The sequence below is a fragment of the Tenrec ecaudatus genome, chromosome 9, assembly GCF_050624435.1.
Source record: "Tenrec ecaudatus isolate mTenEca1 chromosome 9, mTenEca1.hap1, whole genome shotgun sequence".
Classification (NCBI taxonomy): Eukaryota; Metazoa; Chordata; class Mammalia; order Afrosoricida; family Tenrecidae; genus Tenrec; species Tenrec ecaudatus.
In genome coordinates this window covers 87,798,525-87,815,011 of record NC_134538.1, presented here as the reverse complement: position 1 = coordinate 87,815,011, position 16,487 = coordinate 87,798,525, and the positions used below count along the sequence as shown (strand labels likewise).

Sequence of the window (16,487 nt, the reverse complement as noted above, 5' to 3'; positions counted from 1 at the left end):
CAGTCACCAGCGTTAGTCAATTTGATATGTGTTTGGGCAGAGGTGCTAAATTGGGAGAGGGATATAAATAGAAAACGATCAAAGTGAAAGAATAACTCTGCACAGGGGAATCCTTCCCCAAAGGGCTCCTCTTCTCATGCACCACCCTCCAACGAGAGACCGGAAACAACCTCCTCAGCTCACATTGGGTGTGCTCACGTCGGAGGGCCATCTTATTCCTGCTTCAGGGAGCCTAGAGCCCTCTGGCCAGGAGCTGGCGTGATCACATGTTACAGTTCAGTAGAAGATGTGTGGTGACAATGCAGTGCTGCTGACGCAGCAGTCTTGAATTCACCCACATCATTACAAGCTGACTGAATGGCTGTTAACTCAATTATGTACAAGGGTCTAATTGTATGTTTGTTCTAAGAGTCATATTGGATGGCGAAAAGAAGCTAAAAGGTTGCTGCTGGTGATGACAGATCAGACATCTCATCTTGCTCTTGACAGCAAATTGGCAGGCGTGGTGGTGCCGAATGATGGGAACTGCCACCTGAAAAACAACGTCTATGTCAAGTCCACAAGCATGGTAATGCAGCGTGAGCTGTTAGTCACTGCGGTTCTTTATGTTAAAGCATATGTTTAAATTGGCCATTCTGTTCTTCTCATGCCAAGAAAGCACCTTAAGAAGCAAGCTAGAGGGCAAGGATGAGACATGAAATACAGAGAGATGAAACAGTGCCATTTATGAATACTAGTAGTATATATATAAATTATACATATCCATAAAATGTTCAAAGTATTTGCATCTAACAATGGACCCTCAGATGTGCAATAAACCACTCTATGGAAATAAATGTAGTACAAGGGCTACTTTTTATGAATTTAGAGAACCTCTGAGGGAATACATATATGTAAATAAATGATTTCTACCTTGTTGGTATCTACAAACACTAAAGAGTAATCATAAAAGGATAACAGGACTGAGTATCCTCACAGTGCAATGGGTAGAAACTAAATAGACACCCCTCCCCCCAGCTCCCCCCCCCACAAAAAACGTTAGTAAAACAAGGCAGGCATCTATACACTGGGCCTCATCCCTTCTTTCTGAAGCGTACGGCTGGGCAGAGCTCACTGGGAAGCCTGCAGCGATCTGCAAGAGTCCTCACAGAGGACGACCGTTTGACTCACATGCTTAGATACCGTCACAGAACCGCCTCCATGTCGGAAAACCTAACTCTAGACATAGGAAATCAGCTGTAGAAAGCATCCAATATCTATTTATACCTCGATGCCCTGATATCACACAGAGATGTTCGATTTTTTTTTTAGTTTGTGTTGACTTTGGGGTGTCTAATTTTTCCATGTAAAACAAAAGAATGCTTAGTGATTGTGTTTATTAAATAGTTAGATTCAAACAACTGAGTAAATAGCATGTCCTAACAACATGGTTAGTCAGGTTTTTAAAAATACACATATATACTTATCTGTATCTGTGAATGAGGGTATTTGTGTCATTCTTTTAAAATTATCAAACCATTCTAAGGGAGCTTCCCAAACCTTGGAATCCGATTGAACATCACCACCCTCATTTCCTATTTAGCGCTGTTGCCTACACTACTCTTGTTTATCGGAACCATCTCCACAATCCCAACCTCACAGGAATCACAGCCTGTCGAACGTAATGATGAAGCCGGGTACTACAGCTCAGTAGTAGTTCATGGGTACTTGGCAGATAGTTTCACTGTCTCCCTTGAAGTTCCAAAGTATTTGAAGGCACCGTTGTGAGTTTAAGGAACCGTAGTGATGCTTTCAGGAGCCCTGGTGGCACAGTGGTTACACATTGGCCTGTGACCTGCAAGGTCTGCGGTTCCAAACCACGGGGAGCTCCTTGGGAGAAAGACTACGCTCATCAGCAGCGACAGTCTTGGAAACCCACAGAAGCAGTTCTCTTCTGTCCCATTGGGTCACTCTAAGTCAGAATTGACTCAACGGCAGTAATTAAATATATATATATATATTTTAGTTTTATTCCCCAGAAACAATGCTAGATCTCAAGTCTCTTTTATTTATTTATTTTGGTTTGGTAGTGCTGTCGGGTAAGGTTTTGAAGTGCTGACCACAAGCCACTCCGAGGGAGAAAGATGAAGCTATCTATCCGTCCCCACCCCCACCCCCCCTCGAGATTTACCTTCTCAGAAACCATATCTAGCATCTCTGGGAGACGGAATCAACTCTTTGACAGTCAGTTGGCCTTTTGGGATTCCCTTTTTGTTTGACTTTTGGTGTGTGAATTTTCTACAACGGCCAGAGGCGTCTCAGTACACAATCCGACAGCTGCACCATGAGAAACGTGCTGAAATTTGTGTGTTTTCCCTGCAAAAATTTTAAGCAGATCAACCTTTAATGTGCAGCATCCTACCAGACACAGTGAAAATGTAGATGGTCGTTTGTATTAGCACAGAAAGCAAGTTCCACTCTTGGTGAGGTTAGTCTTTTAGAGGCAAACTCGAAGTGTAAAGATCTCATGAAGTAAATGAGAGCTTCAATTGAAAGAAAATACAGGATTTGGAGTTATCCCAACAGTGTCCTAATCCATTTGCTAATCCCCTCCTCCTCATCCACATTTTACTTTGGCCGACTCTCTCCCTCCAGCTTTGTCATTTCATATCTATCATTAACTTTCTTCAATTTAGCTTCTTGAAATACAAAGTAAAGCCCTAATTTTTTATTAGGGAGTGGAGACAGAGATGAGAACTATTCTGTTACGAGACTAGGGAAAGCTATTTTTTTTAAAAAGAAAATACCAATCACATTGTTCTCAAATTACATTATCCTTTTGAAGTGCTGCCAAGTCTCAAAGTCATCTCTTGATAAGTGGATTTGAGAGAGTATTGTTGCTTATCTAGGGAGTGTTCCTTACGCAGAGAAATGCCTCTGTGATTTCAGACATGTATCATGTCATGGAACCTTAGGAAAATAAACTCTAAATATGGTGGCATTTTAGGCAGTGATTGGATTCTTATGACACCAGGATTTTGGACAATCTATCACGCACAACTTTTTTTCTTCCGAAACATTGTTCCACTTCTCTAAAAATGTGAACTTCCCAAACGTCACTGACGTGATGGATCGGGGGCCATAAGCCTTAGTTCAGTTGTCCAGGTTACACACTTTAGGCAGTTCCTCTTCCTTTAAAAAATGATCATTCCACTGTGGTGGGGGTGAGGAGGCTGCCTTATAACAGAAGAAGTTGAAACAATCTGACTGATACCTGGGCCATACATTCATATGCAAGATATGCTACTTGAAACTCTGAAACTCCTTATGCCTCATGTTACCTTAACCTGACTCAGCATGTTGGCTCTTCCCCCTCTTACTTGGTTATGGCATAGGGATTTAAAACTGCGTAAGTTTGGCAAGCACAAGGAATCAAACACTTACCTCTGGTCGCCAAGACAAATATTGGTGAATGCTAACCGAACTTCTTGATCCAAGACTTCTTATTTTTTAAAGAAAGTGAAGTAATTGATGATGAGCTTTAATAGTATAAGTCTAAATCACATTAGACCAGAGTTTCACTACATGTATGCATAGCCCTTTCATGAAAGTCAGTGTGAATACCAAAATAATGGCAGCTACCCCTTTGTTGTTGTTGTTTTATTTTATTTTCATATTAACCAAAAACAGAGTAACAAGCACTGGATACGCTAGGTGGACTAGACTACTAGAAATGAGAAGCACCGCCAACCCAAAGGCTTAGGCCAGCATCACAGGTCTTCATCACCATTACTAACTCCTCTGAAGAAGCCCAGCTAGTGCAGCCGGCTAAGTGTCGGGCTGCTGACCAGTGTCTGCGGTCCACGCAGCAGGAGGAAGGCAAGGCATCTGCTTCCATCAGGAACCCTGCTCCTTTGTGCTACAGAGTTGGAGTCGACTTCATGGCAGTGGGAGCCATTGTGAAGGGTGAAGCAGTCAAGATTGTGCCACTCGTATACAACTGTAACGGACTTGTTTTATGAGAACTGACTTAGGAAGCTTTTTTTTTTCAATCAATTACATGGAATTACACTCAATTTATCCAGAACTACAGATGAAGACAAGCCATTCAAGATACCAATTTCATATCATAATTATCCTAATATTCCTTTTTTATCAGAAAGAAATTGCTGACATTTCAAAGTCTGGGAGAATCATTTATAATTATTACTGATAACAGACAGCATTCCATTTAAGGAGATAATTTTAATCATTAGCAAAGAGATTTAGACTGCGAACATTTGTTTATAATTTTTTTAAAGTGGAAGCAAAATAATGCCTGAAAATAACATCTGTACCAGGTTCTGAGTAGCCTGGCAATGGATTTTTAGTGTCTCTGGAATGAACGCAAATGCAAATTGATCATATGCAAAATGGCACAATCAAAACATATTTAGTGAAAATATTTATGGATTGCAATGTCCTATGTCTCAATTAAATCCTATTTGAGCAGAGAATTGTATGGTTGTTTTGTTGGAAGTTGCTACTTTTGTTGAAAGTCTGTGCCCTTCCTTCAATAGATGAAATAGGATTGTAGTAAATCTCATATGCGGCAGGAGTCCGAAACTTAAATGCCTTCAGGCGCTACCAGCAAAGAAGGCTGAGTCAGGTCAGACAAAGCAAACAGAGAGCCCAACATGTAACCTTTGCTAATGGTTTATAAATACCTTTTATTAAAGCCTTTGTTTAAGTCTGTCTTTTCGTAAGCAGTCTTGTAGTATCTGGCCCTTTACATTTATGTAACACCACGCACCATCCTGAAGCCCCCCCACTACAAAAAATTCTCCAGCCCCAAATGCCAACAGCGTCACAGTTGGGAGGCCCCTAAAATGTGTGGCATTCTCATGACGACCATTTTGGAAGTTAGGAGTCCCAGGCACTAAAGGGATCAGAGACCATGTCTGTAGTCACACAGCCAGGCACAGAGTTGCATAAGGTGGGTGGCAGCCAGTCCCCTATCAGGACCTGCACTCCCTAGTCACCGCAAATCTGAGACTCCTAATGAGAAAGATGAGTGAGAACCTTTATGCATCCCCAGTCACCTAATCTCCACCCCAGCTCTGAGAGGTGCATTCTAATATTCATACCTGTCTTGGGACTCTCAGAGATCGAGACACTTGCTAATTGCCACACAACTAGTCATTGCAGTGCCAGGAGGTGTAGACAAATGTCTGTTTCCAGAGCCCAACTCTGGGTCCTGTACTACACTCCATCACTGGTCCTCACCTGCGCATGGGGTACAACTTTGCTTCCTGGAGACATTTTTATTTATCACAAACCCAGGAGGGAGGCGTTACTGGCCCCTAGTGGGAAGAGGCCAGGGATGCTGCTACAGTGCCTACGGAGCCCAGGCAGCCCCCAACAAAGACTAGTCTGAACAGTTCTGAAGTTGGGAAACCCTGATCTATGAGATGATCCCTCTGCAGCCAGGTAGGTATAAAAACCAGGCGGTCAGGAGAGATGTTGACTAACAGCACATTACTTGACATTTTCATCTCTGCACAAATCTCTACAATCAGGTGGCTTTTATTGTATTTACCTGTCCTCCCCTGAAAATGTGAAGGGGAAAAATTTCAAATAATTGAATATTTTATTTAACCTCTATTTTGTTGTGCTTGTTGTTCTTAGGATAATAGTCACTACCAAAATCCAGTAGTACTTAATAAAAAAATTATGGCTCCCATTTTATTCGATGCTTTTTCTCCAACTACGTAAGCACATTATTAGTATTCCACCATCCATCCCCACACAGTGATCTCTGACTGGAAGCGCTCCCATGGAGTCTTTCCTACCTCCTCTTCCCTCCTGGCATTTACAACTTCCTTCCCACAGGTCTCAGAGAAGGTGTCAGTGAAGAAGAAAAATTAAAAAGGAATCCTTTTGCCTTGAATTACTTAGCAGCTGTCCTGGCACATTTCGTTTATGCCTCCCATTTGCCCTTGAAATGTTTGTTATCGCTATTAATTATTTTCAGGGTTTAGAGAAACAATGTATAATGGGCTAGGGAGAAGGGGAGTGAGGCTCGAAGATCAGTGATGTCACGGACAACGGACAGCTGGCTGAGGGAGTGTGTGCTCCTGCTAGTGAAGGAGAAGACATAACAGATAAAACACTTAAATGACACTGTGCTTCGTGGGGAAATGGGGAGCGGGCCCCAGCCCTGGTCATTAATCCACAGCTCTGCTGTCAACAGTGGTTTATTGCAACATCTGTTATACATTTGTAATTTTAAAAAATCTGCTTCTAGGTACTTGGGGTTTTTTTAAAAGCAGTTTTCTTTCTAGGGTTAAAAAAAAAAAAGCCTTTCTGCTTACAAATTCAACTGACTTTCTTCATGAGCTTCTGGCCAAACAAGAACTTCCTAGGGTTTAATTTTATGTGCTTTTGGTCAATGTGACTTCCTGTTTTTGAAAGGGGAAAAGGGATTAATAATAATCCAAAAGCTGCTTGCATTTTGAATTGTTCCTTAAAAATCAATTTTATGATCAGTTAAGTATAAACTGGTTAAAACATATGGGTTAAATTTTCCTTAAAATATGAATGGCTTTAAACGTTAAGAGGGAGGAGTGCTTGGCACACTGAGATTCCTTTTTGCGGAAGCAAAGACATAGGGAAAGCAGTTGCTGCCTTCAAGGGAAAACGAAGCACAGCTCAGTGTCTTGCCTTTTCTTGTTCTCCCTAATTTACGAAAGCCATACAGACCATCAGAAACCTGCTTTACGACTTTTTTTAAGAGGGGAGCATAAAAGTACAGCTGATAGAATTTCGAGTTTTCATTTTATAAGAATTTAATTATATTCTTAAAATTTTCTCCGGGGAGAAATTCCCTTACACAAACCTAACTGGTAAATTCCTTTTATGTAAATTTAAATGCAAATTGTGTAAATTTTTATTTGTTTCTATCACAACATTAAAGATTGCCAGAGAGATAAGAAGATATTCATGATGGTTACTAGTGTTATTGAGCGAGATAAAGAAGCACAAATCATATCAATGTATATGCATTTACTACATGGGCCATTGGAATTAGTGAAACTGATCAATTTTACTCTTTACTAAATATGGAAATGTTAGCCATGATGGTGTGGTTTGGCAAAACTTTTCCATAGAGAAAATAATTGACATTGAAGCATGACAGGAGAGCAAAACTATAGGGCAATTTTAACTTCAATCACACAATACTCATTAGGATCAGTGCTAATTGATTACTCTTTGCTATGCACTTAGAAACCACTTGCTGGCAGAGGCATATTAAAAATAAATCTTGACATAATCTCTCTGCAAATTTATTGTTTGGGATCATCACGTTAAATTCTAGAAGAGTAGATAGAAAAACAAAAAAAAATTCAAATTATATAACTTTAGTTAGCAATTTCTCTAGTTGTCAGATTTCTCATTTCCTAAACTAAAATTTACTCCTCCTCCATATTAAAATCCAGATTTCTCATCACTACAAATAATGTCAGTTAGCTATTCATAAATTTTATTTATTTTAGTAAAATAGGCTTTATTATATATTATTAGACCAGAGGATAATGATACATTGAGATAGCCTCTGTATTGTACAAGCAGTTGGAAATGACATAAAAATAACTGTTGTTATTTTTGAATAACTTTGCAAAAAGAGGCCTGGTCTCACCACGGTCAAGCACTCAGCTGCTAACTAACAGGTTGTTGGTTCAAACCCACCCAGCTACTCTGTAGGAGAAAGACTGGCAATCTGCTTCTGTAAGAGTTACAGCCAACAGAGCCCTGTGGGCTAGTTCTACTCTGTCGTTTCTGTAGCATCCCTGTGACACAGAGGTGGCTCCCTCAATGGCACCTAGCAGGAACAGCAGCTATGTACAAATAACTAGCAATGGTTCGCACACACCACCGTGACCTTTGTAATCATTCCAGTCGTTATGGAAGGTAGATGATACCTTTTCCATTTTATGGAAGATGGAATTGAGGTTGGACTTTTATTCTAAAGCGGTATATCTAGCATTTAAGCACAGGGTGTTTTGCTTCTAAACAGTTTATATCTGCAAGACATTTTCGTGTTTGTTACTGAAATCCATCTCAGGAGGTTATAAGCACTAATGAGACTTTATTTCTAAAAGCATTTTTCATTAGATGTTCATCAGCCAGGTGCTGAACACCCTTGGTATTACCTTCTTTTTCCTTACAGACTACACTGACCAACACGCTTTTTCTCTTCTTCTTTTTTTTTTTTTTTGCTCAACAGTTTTATTGGCACATAATTTACATATCATAGAATTGAATCTTTTGATCGCTCAAACATATCAAGGGGAAATTGTACAGTCCACCGCATCCATCCTAGAGCATACCCCCCTGTGGATGATTCACCCCCAAAATGATTTTTGCAACTACAATTGGCTCCAGTGCTCCCTCCTCACTACCCCCTTCATCATTTACTCCCAAACTCCCGTCCCCATAGCCCACCCCTGCATTCCCTGTAACAGCCATATCAGTGGTCTCATTGTCTGTCCACTCCTCCTGTGCTTCACAGCAGGGAACCCCCATGGAAAACAATAGAAAAGAGACCTAACTAAAGTGGTAAGGATCAGATCACATTAGTACAAAGACAAAAATACAAAAAGAATGCAATACTCATTTTGCTGCCTCACATGTTATATTTGACCTACTGATTCCAAAATAGCACCCATTTTTATCCATCCACTCGAGTGTTTGAGATACGGAGACTATGTCATATACCACTCTACATTCTGATCGCTCCTAAAATGTCCAGTTATTTTAATGTAGCATTAGCTAGCCTAAGATAAAGGAAGTGCATGCTGGTTTTTTAAAGAGTAGTTTGTGTTGTACCAAATATTTACACTTCACATGGTGTCCTTTGATCCAAAGATATTGTTGACCGATGCAAATTACACGAACTTGGAATTTTCCCCAAGTATCACTTTACCTTTATTAGGAATGAACTTTTATTTGCGAACAGTTCCAGTTTGTTATCTTAAAAAAGGAGCCAGAACTAAGAGTTACTGTCAATAAATAAGGAGTCTTGATGGTATCGGGGTCTAAGTGTTTGACTGCTACCCCAGGGCCAGCCATGCAGGCCCACCAGCTGCTGTGCACGAGAAAGATGAGACTTTTCTGCTCCATACAGACTTAGAAACTCTGAAACCCACTGGAAAAGTTCCACTCTGCCCTGTAAGTTCTCTGTAAGTTATATTCAACTGACTAATAGTGAGTTTGATCCACCAAATAGAAAGTGAAATGTTTGGAAACCCAAAAGGAGCCTGTCAGAGTTCAAACTCCTTTATTAAAATTAAAATGTTCCAGTCTTGCTATGAGATGACACAACTTCTCCATCTGTGCACAGAAACTCTTAAAAGTTAAAAATTTTCTTAAAAAGAAAAGACTTGGAGCCAACCTTACCTCTGAAACATTTAAAACAAATAATCCATTAATTCCTATATATTAAAGTGTGTTCTGAAATATTTACTGCATAATTAAAAGAAGAAAATATTCATCGTCAAGATGTGAAAATGGCTGTGAAGTTTTATATTTTTAGCATTTAGACTGCGCTCAGACCTCCCATATATGTATGTGTCTTTTCCATTTTTTTTTATTTGTCACTCTTCTTAAGCTATGTTCTGGGTTTTCAGTATCCAACCTGTGGTCTCTGTTTATATTAAACAACTTACCATATTAGAAAGAAAAACTAACTCACAGTGACTGCATAGGACGGAAAAGAATTGTCCCTTTTGGTTCATAAGCCTTTCGATCTTTCAAAGGCTGCAGGGTGACTGATGAGTTCAAATCACGGACCTTATGATTTCAATTCAATGCATAACCACCTACCCCGATGGGTCCATAGATAGCTTCCCTTGGAAATCCAGTAATATCTAACCCTTTTTCAAACATTTATTTTTGTTTTGTCCTGTAATTTGTGGATTTGAATTTTTCTAATACTTAAAATTAGGATGATAAATTAGTGTAACAGTTGCTAAATATAGTGGAACACCAGTTCTATGAAACTGGAGCTGATGTGGTCTGTTCAAGGTAATTTTTAAAATCTGCACCCCATATAACCCCAGGAACAGCCTAAAAACCAAGATACCAAGAAAAGTATCAGATGCTGTTTGATTGTGTTTTAAGTGTCTGTGATGCTCTTTTCTTTAAATTAGCTGTAGATGATGCTATTATTTTTAAAACAATGTAAATTCCTCTAGAAAACCCATAGGAGTCCTGGGGATGCAGTGTTTAAGTGCTCAGGCTGCTATTGGAAGAAAGATGTGACATTCCACATCCCAAAATGTTTACAGCCTTGGAAAGCCTATGAGGCAATGATACTCTGTCCTCTATGAGACAGAATTGACTCAGCAGCAAAGGGTTAGAAAAATAATAATCTTTCCCAAGAAGGTGTGCATGGAAGCATGCCATATGGCTTGCTTTATAATAGGCATCAGTATTATATAGAGAATTGAATGACTAAATCTCACCATCTTTATCTCTTATAGGAACATCCCTCTCTAGGCCAACTTTCAGAAAAATTAATAGACAACAATATCAATGTCATTTTTGCAGTTCAAGGGAGTCAATTTCATTGGTATAAGGTATGTTCGTGTCCAAAGCACAATGATTAAAACTGTGTTCATTGATCATTAAAGTTAAGACACTTCTTTGAAACACAGATAAGAGTTCTAGTGTTATTATACATTGTGTGGTCTAAGTTTAATACTGCATTGACTGATGTATATCATGTGTCTTAAATTGGCATTAAAGAAAAAGGTCCCTGCAAGCCTCCAGCGTGCTTGGGTTTGGAGTAACCCTGTGCATTCCTACAGTGCTTGCAAGAGCAGCTTTGAAAGGGTTTGAGGCCTTGCTCTACAGTATCTGCAGAGCAAGGTTATAGAAATTTCAGACATTTAGGGAAAAAAAGAAAAAGGTCCATCGATGTTTCCAGCACCTTGAACCGAGTGTATGCACTCAAAGCTACTGCAGAATTATATTCATTACCCAGGGCACAGCCTTGTACTCCAGGTAATACTGACAAAAGAGAAGATTTTTTAATCAGATGAAAACCAGCCCATGCTCCACCCCTATGCTTTTTATGTCAGCATCTTGTCTATGTACTGATTCTTGGGCATATCTTTATAAGCTAGTTATGGTTAGGAAATATCATCTTAACTTTCAATAACAGCAACATACTTAGGTTTGCTGTAGGTCACACTGTAGAAACAAGAGGAGGCATGGAAGCAATGGCTGTGCCATTCGAAACCTTTATGAGTACACTCTCTCTCGTTTGCTGAATCCTTTGGGACAGGTGAACCTACAAGCTGACTAGACTTCCATCACTACACTACTCTGGAGGCCCAATGGACCCCAGAAAACTCTTCTATTAATTTCTTCTTAGAGACTTTATATTCCTCTTCATGGAATGTCGGTCTCTTTTCTTCACACTTTCAAGGCCCTCCAAGATCCGAATCTTCATTGTGCATCTCTATTCACTAATTCTTCCTAAGCTCTTTGGGAGTCTTTGCCTCCTCTTTGTTCATTGGAAATGCAAATCTCCCTCAATACAGAATTCCCAAGTCTTTTACTTCATTCTTCAAAGTAAGAGCCAACAGACTCAGGAAACTTGACAAGTTCTGATACAATTCCTGTATCTGCCCAGGAAGTCACTCATTTCCCTGTCCAGAGATTTTGTTATCAGTTACCTTTTAGTGCAACAGCTTATTAACAAATATCCCAAATCTGTCCTCCAGTTTGTTGCTCAAAACCCCACTGCCATTGGATCAATCCTGACTCAAATTGACCCCATGTAATGTTTCCTAGGTTATAAATCTGAGGGAGAATGAGCCAATTTTCTACTCCCATAAAGAGTTTCAGTCTCAGAAACTCATGGAGACAGTTCTACGCCATCCTACAGGATCTCTATGAGTTTGAATCAACTCAGTGGCAGTGAGCTTGAAAGTTTCAGAACTAGATTACCAACTCTCACTTCTGAGATGACTCTTGGTGGACTTGGACCACCAGTCTGTCAGCGAGCAGCTGAACACAATAAGCCATTGTGTCACTCAGGCTCCGGTTGACTCTTGATGACAGTAGTAGTTGCCATCAAGTTGATGCTCACAGAGACAGTGCAGGCGGACCTGCAATGTAGGATTTTCAAGGCTGCAAAATAGTTCGGTCTCCCAAGAAGATTCATGTAACACTGATCTTAACACTCGTAGTCAGACACGTAACTATTTGAAGCTCTTTACTCATCCGTACGTCACAGCTCATCAGTCATCTCTGGCAAGGAAACCTCCCAGACAGCCTTTGTCAGCCCCTCAAATGCTTGCTAGATATTCCTTTCTTTGAGGTCTGTTGGTCGTTCCTTTATTTCGCATCAACAGTGGTTTATGAAATTATTTCAATCTTTCAGGATGCAAACTATGGTATCTAGCAATTTAGCATCTGCAAAGTGATAAGCAGTAGGTTCTTTAGAGATGGTAAACAAACTTGTAAAAGTCTATGGAATTGACTAGATGTCAGTGGGTGGGTATAAGTGATATATTTTCCTCATTGCTCAGAAAATCATCTTGTTAGTGCTTAATAGGTTCCTGGGTGGTACAACTGGTTTATATGCAGCTGCTAACCAAAAGGTCGGCAGTTTGAGCCCACCCAACAATTCCATGGAAAACAGGTCTGACAATCTGTTCCATAAGCATTTGAGTGAAGGGACTCCTATGAAGGTCTGTTCTACTTTGCAACACACGAAGACAGCGTGAGTTACAACCAGCTTGATGACAACGGGTTGGTTGGTTGGTTGGTTGGTTGGTTGGTTGGTTGGTTGGTTGGTTGGTTGGTTGGTTGGTTGTTTGGTTGGTTGGTTGGTTGGTTGAAGGGTAAAATGAGTAAATAAATGGATTGCAAGATTTTTCATAATCTGATTTCCCTTGTTACTATATAGATTTTTCTCTCTAGTCAGTAAGGTGCTTTCTCAGTTCTTACTTCAGCTCAGGTAAACTTTTATTCATCCTCATTTTCTCCCTAGGAATGCCTAGAATCTTCACTCTAATTATTTAGCACCACTCAGCAAGACCACTTGTTTCATAAAACTTCCATGAGCTATTAAGACTTTTCTTTTTTCAGTCCCACATGTCCTAAAGGTCAATCCATAGACAATGGTGTGGTGTCTATAATAAACATACACAATATATATGAAGAAAACTGTTATCAATGAAGTTTCAGGAAATTCTACATTAAATGAGGTCAAATTCTTCCTGAATTGCAGAACATACTAGAATCTTTGGTGTGTGAATATGAATTTTGAGTCTCTAAATGAAGGAAAACGTTTGCAGGAGTCCTCAAATTTATGGGCCTTCAGATATGATTTTATGTTTAAAATCTCTTTGGTCTCTTTTCCATGGATAAAAATTTGGAAAATGCTGGAGTTTTGGATCAACATTTAATTAGTTCACATTTATATTCATGCATGTATACAGATAAATACTACCATGTTAGATATATGCTTTAGCAGTTCTAGGTTATTTATATTTTTCTTATTTCGATTTCATAATATTTCATCTTCTACTTATATCTATAAAACATTTTACATTTCCTGATTGATAAATTGTGGGGTATTATTTTGTCATTATGTAAATGCGATTCATATGTTTTATAGGATCTTTTACCACTCTTGCCTGGCACCATCGCTGGTCAAATAGAATCAAATGCTGCAAACCTCAATACTTTGGTAGTGGAAGCCTATAAGGTATGTATATGTTATATGCAGTTGTCTGTTCTGTTTTTAAATAAAAGTTTTACTCCACTTTCCTGCATCAGAGGAAAAACTAGGGCTACATCTCTTGGTGGGAGTGATGGACATGACATTCCATTGGGAAGCTGGAATGCAGAACTTCACCCTGGCTCTGCCACTCACAGGGAGTCCTGGTGGCACAGTGGCTAAGAGATGAGCTGCTAACTGAAAGGGCAGCTGTTGGAACCTACCATTTGTGCTTTGGGGAAAAGCTGTGGCCGTCAGACTCCATAAAGATGGCAGCCCTGGAGACCCTGTGGCGCTCTTTGTTCTAGGGTGGCTCTCAGGTGGCATCAAACCCACAGCAATGTGTTTAGTTCTCAGTTGTGTTTTATCTTTTGTCCATTTCCCCCATTTTTTTCCCTATACCACTCACTAACTGTACTATTTTGGGCAAAATCATTTCACTTTTCTCTGTTCAGTTGTATCATTGACAATAAGCTGCATTTGAATCGGAAACTATCTACACCACCTTCCCAATAAAAGAGTTAATGAACCACCCAGTCACAGCTGCGGAATGTATCTCTGAATTAAGATATTTCATATGCTTCCAAGTCATGAAGTAGGTGATCCGCATTGTTATTTAAAGAGACAACTAGTCAGATACGCAGAGTTATCTGAATTTTACAGATTACCAGGAGGATTTTGTTGGGTGATCTGAGGTCAAATTCTTTGTCTATTTTGATTTTAAAATCCCCTGGATAAAATGCGCTTCCATTGAGATGAATCCCGTTTACTTGCCGCCCTATGTAGGGTTTCGCAAACAAAACAATCTTGATGAGAGCAGTCAGCCTCATCGTTCTCCCACCCAGAAGCTGGCAGGTTGGACTCACCAACTTTGTGCTTAACAAGCCCATGCCTTAACCCACTCTGGCGCCCTTCAGTAGACATACTATTTTATTGAATTGGCAGCTACCTGCTGTCATTAATCTGATAAGTAGGGCACATGTAAACACAAAGAATTTAAAGAGATAGCTCTACATCAACCTGAATCAATGTTGGGAGATAATATCTGTTAAGAGGTTATATACTAATGGCTCATCATATTACCTCGACCAAGAGCCAGTCCCCTTTTCACCCGTGACCTCACTGAATCGTCATCACCGACTTATAAGTCAGATGTACTCCCATTCACAGAAGTCAAGGTTTCGAGGAACAGAGTAATTTAACTTGATCAAGGTAGGGATGGAGCCCGTATGACTGGCTTTTCTCTTTCGTGGTGTCATGTTGTTGGTTTGATTCCAAACATGGTGCCAAAATCATGGGCTTCAATTCTGTCCCTGACATATGAGCCACTGGTAAACTCTTGAGGAGCCCCGGTGGCTTAGAAGGGCTGTATTGAGCTGCTAACCACAAGGTCAGCCGTTCGATCAAACTTTCAATTGATCACCCAGCTATCGCTAGAGCCAGTACCTCTTAACTAAGACATTTGTACACTCTGAAGGAGAAGGATGAGGCTGTTGGCGCTTACAGATTGGGGCTGCTATGAGCCAGATTGGCCTCAACAGCAATGGACTTGGCAAAGTCTCACTTCTCAAAACTCTCTCTGCTTCTCTTCCCAATACAATGGCAGTGTTTAATAGCCTGACTAGTCCTGCGGCTTCCTCGCCTTTAAGTTAACTCAGGGCATATCTACCCAGAACTTGGTACAAAAGACAAAGGAAGGAAGTAGAGAACTTGTTTAAATTTTTATTTTTAAAGGAAAATAAATCTGTCTAGATTTCTCTATGTCAGAAGAGGGAGTTTTCTGTGTCCAACAACGACATAGGTTGAAATAAAGAGGAGCGTCTTGAAGTCACATGCTTCCTCGTCGTTACAAAAGAGCCTTAGGACTAGGGCATCTTCTTATGTAAAAAAATCATTCTTGTACAAATAATTCTCACCAGTAGTTTGTTACCCAAAATAAATAATTGGCAATGAGCTTATCGTGTTAGGAGTCTCCCAGAATATTTAAAGTATGAACCAATTCATGACCCCATGCAAGAGAGAAAAATTGACACTTTTACCTATGTGTCAGACTGCACCAATGAAACAGGAAGACTCACGAGACAACACATGTGACTTCATGCTTTTTTATTTGTCTATAGTCTATACAACTATGGCCCAGCATAGTTCTTGCTAAACTTAAGTAATAGAAAAGCACCAGCAGATTCAACAACAAAAAAATTTCTCTGGCAAACTAATTTCTTTCGTTTGTTTTGGGAGTTTTTTGTCTACATTTTCCAATTTTTTTCAGTTTCCACTGTGTTCCCAATCCAACAAAATACTTCATAATTCATTAAAGAATTCTACATCATTTCTGCTCCTGTGTCCTGTTAAATATTGTAAAAGGAGTTTAAGCTGTACCCTGAACGTAATTTCTAAATCCTCAAACTGGGCCAAATTTTCAGAGATTTGTCTTCGCACCCTGCTTGAAAGCACAGTTGCTAACCAGGGTGGAAGGGTCCCTGATTGCTGCATCGTGGTTACCCGTGGGGCCGAGATCTGCAAGGTCAGCAGTTGGAAACCATCAGCTGCTCCGATGAGGCTTTCTCCCTCCAAAATGAGTGACAGTCTCAGAACCCCCACTTCTACCTCGTCCCAGAAGGTCACTATGAGTCATCATCAACTTCATGGCACATGGCAGTGAGACTGGTTTTGGTTTCACCAGCTTAAAGACTTAAGACCGGCCGAATTTCATAAGGGCAAACTGAGAGTG

The 16,487-nt window shown here is 40.0% G+C and overlaps 1 protein-coding gene and 1 non-coding gene across 3 annotated transcripts in view; both read left to right on the top strand.

Moving 5' to 3' along the window:
* ITGB8 (integrin subunit beta 8) overlaps positions 1-16,487 on the top strand; it is a 95,200-nt gene that overhangs the window by 55,790 nt on the left and 22,923 nt on the right. For both annotated transcript variants that reach the window (XM_075558323.1, XM_075558324.1), the window contains exons 6-8: positions 410-568; positions 10,503-10,598; positions 13,655-13,744. In XM_075558323.1, coding sequence (XP_075414438.1) covers positions 410-568; positions 10,503-10,598; positions 13,655-13,744 — 345 coding nt within the window. The remainder of the gene's footprint in view (positions 1-409; positions 569-10,502; positions 10,599-13,654; positions 13,745-16,487) is intronic.
* LOC142457608 (small nucleolar RNA SNORA9) lies at positions 10,778-10,912 on the top strand. The gene has a single exon (XR_012786310.1). It is a non-coding gene; the product is annotated as a small nucleolar RNA SNORA9 (small nucleolar RNA).